This window comes from Abrus precatorius, unplaced genomic scaffold (genome assembly GCF_003935025.1).
Source record: "Abrus precatorius isolate BTA unplaced genomic scaffold, Abrus_2018 Scaffold7, whole genome shotgun sequence".
NCBI classification, from domain to species: Eukaryota; Viridiplantae; Streptophyta; class Magnoliopsida; order Fabales; family Fabaceae; genus Abrus; species Abrus precatorius.
The window spans coordinates 17,383,313-17,391,929 of record NW_020874417.1 but is presented as its reverse complement, the minus strand read 5'-3'; the positions used below and the strand labels follow the sequence as shown (position 1 = coordinate 17,391,929).

At 31.4% G+C, this 8,617-nt stretch overlaps 2 protein-coding genes across 2 annotated transcripts; both read right to left on the bottom strand.

Annotated features, from left to right (window-relative positions):
* Positions 1–3,225: 3,225 nt before the first annotated feature.
* LOC113871574 (tubulin-folding cofactor C) lies at positions 3,226–4,677 on the bottom strand. Its single transcript, XM_027508665.1, has 2 exons — positions 4,632–4,677; positions 3,226–4,354 (listed from the first exon to the last, which is right to left on the bottom strand). Exons 1-2 carry the CDS (start codon positions 4,675–4,677, stop codon positions 3,321–3,323), a joined length of 1,080 nt encoding a protein of 359 aa, XP_027364466.1. The 3' UTR covers positions 3,226–3,320.
* Positions 4,678–5,297: 620 nt separating this feature from the next.
* On the bottom strand, positions 5,298–7,791 carry LOC113872650 (50S ribosomal protein L29, chloroplastic). The gene is made up of 2 exons (XM_027510357.1): positions 7,361–7,791; positions 5,298–5,701 (listed from the first exon to the last, which is right to left on the bottom strand). Exons 1-2 carry the CDS (start codon positions 7,670–7,672, stop codon positions 5,519–5,521), a joined length of 495 nt encoding a protein of 164 aa, XP_027366158.1. The 5' UTR covers positions 7,673–7,791; the 3' UTR covers positions 5,298–5,518.
* Between the last annotated feature and the right edge of the window lie 826 nt (positions 7,792–8,617).

The window sequence follows — 8,617 nt, the reverse complement described above, 5'->3', positions numbered from 1 at the left end:
GGAACTATTGTTTATGAATTTATGAAAATTTGATGTTTGAATCTGAATTTAATTTCTGCTATGTGATTAACTTTTATCCTATTGCGCTTCTTTCTTAATCTTAATTAATTATATCATCAGGCGATCGTACCACAATTAATTAATAGATCTATAGGGTAAAATGAGACAAAAGATTATGTGGACCAAACCAATCTTTCTCTTCTAATCGTTATTAAATTAACAAGTTCATAGGCTCCTTAAGCTTTCTTTAATTGATGTCTTGCATGACCATTGGGGATGTTAATTTAGAGAAAAGAATATTAATATTACATGACCATTGGGTATTAATAGTATTTGTATGAATGATTGATAATCACAAGAAAATTGATTTTAGAGTTAAATAGAAAAATAACATAAAAATTGAATAATAAAACCCATATACCCTAGGTTCCTCTCCGATAAGTTTAATCAAGACGTGCATTGTATTCCTTGTTCTTAGTTTATAATTATAAATTTTTATTTTAATTAATCTCATATTTGAAGCTTAAACAATTGAATTAGGAAATTCTTAATAATTGAAAAATAATCCTTGTGGGACGATATTTGGGGAACTTAATTTAAGAACCCTTTATTACTTCTAGATGGGTACATTTGCCCTTCCGAACAAGTTTTTGGTTACATATCAAATTAAAAATTACCAAAGAAAAATTTACGAAAATAAATTAACTAGTTAAACAAACACTAATAGAAAATATTACGAGAACATTAAATTAAAAGAGATTTATATTTACATTTTCAATATTGTACTTACACTAAAGAAATTATCATAGCACCACAAATATTCTTAATTTCATAAATTCATAATAATATTAATATTATTATTTAAATTTTAATTGCAAAAATAAAAAACTTTTAACCTTTTCAACTGCTTCTACAAATTCAGCTTCTTTAATGTAATAAACTTCAAACAATATACATTCTGACATACACATAAGTATATATATATATACTTTAAATTGGATAAAAACTGATAGATAAAAAAAAGTGTATTACTTCTTTAACTGCAACGTAAAGGTGTGAAGTACGAAGCAAGTATCAGAGTCAAAGTAACTAACACATAATAAAATGTCAGAAATCAACATACAAACACAAGTGTAGCAAAGAAGTTAATCGACAATAAGTGTTAAAATATTCTCAACTAACACTTATATCATATAGCATTAATTTAAGTTAGTATTAATTGTTACTTTGCCAATATTTTGTTTTTAAATAATATAAAATTTGTGTCGCTATTTCGTAAGTCGACATTGCTGATAAAAAATAAAATTTAATGTGTCAATGATAAAGTCTATTTGATTAACGAATTTGTTTGACAAATCACCTATATGAAAAATTTGTTTATCTGTTGAAAAAAAAAAACCGTAATTTTGACAGAAGCACTCTCATTAAATATTTTCTCGTTCTTTATGTCAGGCTTTCTTCTTGGAGCACCCACGAAGCATGGGTTATCCATTTGTTCTTAAACTGGCGGTTATAAGTGTGGGGCCAAATCAGTTCAGTTAAACCGGTTCAGTTCGACTAATTCAGTCTGATTTTCAAAATTATGCTTAAAAGTCTATGGGTCATGTGGTCATCTATGCAGTGTTGGAGAAAAACTGAAAATAATTGATGGTCGAACCTGCCCGAAGGGTGAATGGTACTGATAGAGTAATACCAACATTGACAAAAAAATAAAAAAATAAAAAAATAAAAATGAAGAACCAACAGAACCTGAAGTCCCAGCATCAGCATAATATACCACTGATCAACATCATATAACACTAAACTGTGGGAAAAAAAAACACTGAACCAAATTCGCTGTTATTGGACAACGTCTCATTCACACTATTTTTCTTCTGTTTTGACTGAGCTATTTTGCAAGTTGTATTCTCTTTATTTGTATCGAGCTTGTTAACTACGATTTTGGTTCTGTTAACAGTCTTTCTTTTACTGGGTGACATTATGAATGACACAAATTACAGTATTTTGGATGATGACGTTGTCGATCAAACGTTGTATTTTGTCTGGTGATATTATGAATGAGATTGTTTTGCCAGTTGCAAAAGTTTGCAGCTTCATTGTCGTATATAATAATAACTCACGTATTGATTACTCATTCTGAAACGAAGCTATTGATTAATCAACTTTTAACAATTTTGTCTGTAATTATAAAACCATTGTCTTTTCTCAGTAACAATCAATCCTAACAGAAAATAATTTAAAACTTCTAACATCAATTAACCATAAAAGTCAGACATTACAATAACAAAAAAAACCCAGACCCTCCAAACATTGCAAGCATTCTAATAGTCACCTATTCTCATTTGGTAACTACTGACATGGTGACAATCCATAGTTATAACTTATAAGCATATTACTTTAACAATACAAGTACAGTCGAAAATAGACAATGATTTTACAGTAGATCAGATAGCTTTATTTAAAGAAACTTAAGTCTCATTTTAAGGTTGGGAACACAATTAAGGGATGTTTAAAAGAGCTCATGAAAAGTTAATAAAAATAACTTATCTTATATATATATATATATATATATATATATATATATATATTATTATTTTTTTATTATTATTTTTTAAAACTTCGTTTCAATAAATTTCTTGATTTAAGTTAGAAGTTTTCTTTCAATAAGAATTTATCGAATAAAGACTTGCATACCATTATAAAGTTTGTGCTTTTATTATCAAAATCCATGAAAAATCGAAAAAGAGAGCATACAACCTCAGACATAAATTTCATTCCCGTACTCACTCCACTTGTATAAATAAACAACAAAGAAATATAGATGATTTGATAAAATATATTAAGTAAAAATATATTTGTCTCAATTAAATTGAGCCATTGATTCAATTAAATTGTAAAAATTAGTCTAAATTGACAAATTCTTTTGCTAAGATGAAAGCAAAAACTTCATTTGAGCTAAAGAGAAGTCTTCACGTTTAGCATGGTTCGAGTTTTCTCCTTACCAGAATCACCAGATTATTAAAATGAGCAAGGATAACCAGACCGAACCCACCCCCGTCAGCACCTTATAAAAAGGAACAGAGACGTAAATCCATGAAAAATCGAAAAGGAGAGCATACAACCCCCGACATAAATTTCATTCCTATACTCACTCCACTCGTATAAATAAACAACAAAGAAAAAGAAACAATTCAAAAACCAGTTGTACAGTTAAAATCACATGAATCTCATCATCAAAATTTGAAAAACAGAGCATACCTACATTCAATAATAATAGTCTGGTTCCACACGGCTCTTGAAAGAAATAAACAATGTTGAGATCAAATTTCCTCGTTCCCATTGTTCAAATTAGATATATCAACGATCACAACCCTTTCTTTCTCCGGCAAAATCGACCAATTCGGAGACTGCACCGCGCGCAGCCACTTGAAATCATCGACATTGCCCCAATTTCCGGTCTCGGCATCGAGACCAGCACCGCGAAGATCCTCTTCAATCCCTATGTAACTCAAACAATACGGAGCGAACCTCACGCCGTTACTGTCCTCGATTATAGGCCTGCTCCTAACCCTAAGGTAGAAGTCACTTCCTCTAGCACCGTGAATCCTAATCTGATGCGACGCCATCATGAAGACGCAGCCCTCAACTTCCTCAATAAGAATCGACCCCGTCACTGGCCCCACGTAAACCCTACAATTCTTCAACCTGTGAACGAAAAGCGCCCTCACGCAACCAATTATTCTCACTTCGCAAGAATCGAGATCCGAAACCGTGAACTCCCCAACCTCTGATTCCCGGAACGCCCCAACCAAAACCTCGCCAGCTTTGTTTCTGAACCCGGGCAAGTCACGCGCGGCTAGAATCGTTTTATCACGTGAATGACAATCGCGGTTGGGAAGTTGGGGTTGTTTGGGTTCGGTAACAAGTGGATTCTGGTCTTTCTTGTTAGATTTGTTTTTGAAGGAGAATTTCTTTTTAGGGATAAGCTGGGAGCTGAGGTGGTCGAGGGCGAGTTTTAAATCGGAGATGGTTTTGAGGGAGACTCGGACGTCGTAGGAGGGTAAGAAATAGGAGTTTTCGGCGACGAGTTTCTCCAAATCGGAGATTGATGCGGAAACATTGTGGAAGTGGAGTTTGAGTTGAGATGGATCTGATGAAAGTGAATGGGAATGAGCGAGTTGAGATTCTATGGAGGATTTAAGATGAGAGAAGCGTGAGAGGAAAGAAGAAGTAGATTCTAATGAAGATTCGGACTTATCTGAATGGGTTTGGGGGCGTTTCGAGAGACGCTCCACCATTGCTAAGTGCTTCTTCTGTTGTTCCTCGTCCATTGTTTTTTCAGAGGGGAGGGAAACTGTACAGTAGAAGAGGCAGTGGCTTTAGAGACTTCGTTGAGTAGTATGCAAAAAACATAATAGTCATTCCCAGTGGTATGCAAAAACTCTAGATTTAATGATCCAATCTATAAAAAAACAAATTGAAATTAAAAATCTTGATTTTTTAAAAAAAATCAGACGTTCAATCCATTTTTTTATGATTGAAATAAGTTTTAGATTTCATTTAATAAAATTAAATTAAATTTATTAAAAATTAGTTTTCATCTTCGACCGTATTTATGGATAAATCTCAACCAGATTCCTCAAAGTAATGCATGTGCAATACTATTCTTCCCTTCATTCACCGTTTATGTCTTATTTAAAATATATATTATATACATATATATATATATATATATATATATTTTTTTTTTTTTTTCATGCTCATTTATCCAATTAAATTTTGCTACTACTTGCTGTTATGTATTATTTACACACACACATATATATATATATATATATATATATATATATATATATATATATATATATATACACGTTATCGATATGGATTCGTATATTAATAAAATGAATAAAAATAAATATTATATTATCTACATCATACGTTTTTGTATACGCATAAAATGTATATTTTTAGTTATTTTATGATAAGATAAATTTTATATCTTATAATGATATTTTTAATATAAAATAAAAGTATAGAATAATATATATATATATATATATATATATATATATGTGTGTGTGTGTATTCATAAATCTTGATATGCTAAATAAATATATTTCTAAAACCAATTTCAAACTAAATTTAAATTTTAAAACTAATTTTAATCTAATTTTATAAAAAGTGAAATATATTAATTTAAAATTCAATCTATATAATTTGATTTAAAATAGATTTGGGTTGGTTTTATTCTCCCAAGTTATTCACACAACAAACTAAAAGGCAAACTTTTAATGAATTTGAAATTCCCGAGTTTAAAAATATGTTTTACCTAATTTGAAGGACAAATCATGATTTTGATAACCATGTCTCTTTTCTTACAAAATAAAAGGCATGAACCATTACTACAAACAATATATTATACACGGGATAACAGTATCCATCTAAACAAGAAAATTATGACTGAACTATAATTTTCACCGTTGAACTCTGTAACTTGCACATTTTTTGTGTTAGCTCATGCAGCTTTTTCTGCTTCGGCAGCTTCGGCTGCTGCTTCTTCCTCCTGAAGCTTCTTTAAAGATGGAGGTGGTCGTACAACAATGCTTCTCTTCCATTTTTTATCAAGCTTTCTGGACAACCTCTTATTGATACCCTCCTCAATCTCTCTTTCCCGCTTCACAGTAAGCATGCGAGCAATCTGTATGGACATTAACAGTCGCATCATCATTCATCCAAAAATAACATCTAGCCAAGAAACACAGCATTTAGTAAATCCCTCTTGAACCATTTGAAGTCATATGCAAAGGTAATAATACACTATTAACTATAAACGTGAGGCTGAATCAGCTAGGCCAGATTGAGATTATTTCTTTCCATTGTGCATATCTTCTCTTCAACATGGTATCAGAGCATTCTAAATCCCAGTGTGCTGTCTCTTTACCAACTGACTAACTAGTGAGCCCTCTCCCTGATTAGCTTTTTCTTAGGTGTGAGAGATGGGCCCTGATAGAAGACAATTTCAGTTCTCACAAAATCTCAGTTTAACAAGTGGAAAATGGAAATGGAAAATAGCAGGATGATTGAATTTCATTATGGATTTAAAATTGGTATTGACATGTAGTCATGACAAAAGAAAACCCAAAAGAGAAAGCAAGATAGATGGACAGAGCAGAGCCCCTTCAACACACCATAAACAGAAAATAAGACTATTATAGTATATAGTGATTTGACAGGAAAAACACTCAAAAGGATTGCAAAGAAAGGACAAAAATACAGAAAAGATTATAACTCAACCAATTGCACACTAGTTCACAAAGAAAACCTGAAGCGCATCTAGCGTTCTCAAAAAACAAGCAGAGGTTAGAAGTTATAAGGGAATCAATGAATTGAGGAAATCAAAATCGTAGTTCAAGTATTACATACATGTTGAATTACTCCATATCCATGCATATATATTTCTCACAGTACTTCCCTGCTCGTGGCTTATAGAGTGTGATGCTATGCTAGAATAATAATTTTCAATTAAAAGTGGCAGGTCTCATCAGACATATGCTAGAAATTGGAATCAAATGTAGGGGTTGAAGGACCATTCTATTCATCAAGGGGCATTGATCTAGGCCTCATTACTTGATCAAGCACCAAAGACAAGGCCTTCTCTTCATAATCTGGCAGCCAGTGATCCCAGAGCAGGAGAAATAGTAGCACCATTTCTGGATCTAACAGCACATGGGTGTGCCAGCCTCAATTACCATGAAATGGCCATAGGCCTTACTCTGATTACGTTAGTTATCAGTGACAATTTGTTTCTAAGTGAGCTCTCTCTTCAGACACCTAGATAGTAAAGACACTATGGAATAAGAGATTCAAGCTTATGACCTTATGTTAGATTTAATCTACATGATTCTAGAAACGTGTCCTCAAATCCTAACCTTTTAATGACATAAATTTTGTAGTGCAACCAAACAAAATGACAAATGAGTTAGCAAGCCATCATCTACCATGCTTCGTGTAAAGGTAGTAAAATAGTTTACATGAATATAAACATATAGTAAAGCATAAATAAGGATGAAAAATGTAATGGATGAAATAGTCTTCGAATAACTTCCTGTGTAAGGAACACATCAAGCTAATCACATAAGTTAATTTCATTGTTAAAGCAGAAAACCAAACAACGCTCTCACACAAACTCCCATTGTCCTAGCTCGTTATCCATGACAAAAAATATTAATGAATTTTATATTATCTTATTTTGTGTTCAAAAGAGCTTATCCCTAAGTCAAAATCATACAGAGAGAACTTAACAATAAATAAATAAATAAAAGACTAATCCCTAAAAATTAAGCTAAAAATGCAATACCCTCTTGCGCATGCGACGGAACTCGCTGGACTTGAACTCGTTACGAGCCGATTTCTGAAGGCGAAGCATGAAAAGTTCGCCCTTAAGATCGACAACTTCTTCGTTGATTTGTTCGGTGGTCATTTGCCTAATTTCCTTCAATTCCTCTTCCCTCTTTGCCATCATAACCACCGAAACGGTGCGTTTGGTTGGTGGAATGGAGCATGTGGGAGAGTGACGGAGCTGAATGCCAGTGAAGGATGATTTGAATGGTAATGGTTTTGGGAGAAAGCAAATAGTCGAAGAAGGTGAAGCAACAGAGAGGTTCAACATTCTCCACGTACAGAGTGTTGCTGTTGCAGTTGCAGTTGCAGATAAGATTCACTCACCTTCGTCTTCTTTAATTTTATCGGCTACACAGCGCTACCCCAATTTCCCCTTTTTGTTATTCCTCCTTTACGGAAAAAAATAAAAATGGTAAATTTTGATTATTGTAGTTTTCACTTGATGGGAATTTTCTTTTACAATATCTTTCTTTTGATACAAGTGTTTGTATATTTTTTATTATTATTATTATTACAGTTTTCATCTCCTGAAAGTTAATATTCCAATCATTTACAAAATTGGGATAAATCCTTTATAAAAGTGAATTTGTTTACATTAATAACTACAAATTTATGAACTAAAATTTAAAAGTGAAGAAAAATATAATAATCGATATTTAGAAGGAAAAAGTGAAATATAAATAAATAAAATATGACTCTTTTAAATCTTAGTCTTGAAGATTAATTTTTAAAATCTAAAAATAATAATTTTTTATTTAAAAATATTTATACTATTTTATATTTTTGGTGTGATAAGTTTTTTTTTTAAATTTTAATATTTGTAATTATTTAAATCAACTCCAAAAATTATACTTAACATTTTTCATGAAAATATAGAAACTGAAGAAAAAATTACGAATACCAAACAACCAAATGATTCTAGAATGAAACGAACTAAAAAAACCAGAAATGTAGTTAATTAGTTTTATGAGAAAGATTAAGAAAAACACAATAAAGATGAAGAAAAGAGAAAAGTCGTGAGAAAAATAAAGGAAACAGAAAAAATAAAATTGATTGGATGAAAATATGATTATATAGAATCATTTATATGGCTTAAATATAATATAAAAAGTAGTTTCAATATTTCCTTCGATTATTCGTTGTTTTTTTTTTCTTTCCATTATCCTACGTATTTGATCATATTTTATAGTGAAAGAAAATTATAAGAAATTTT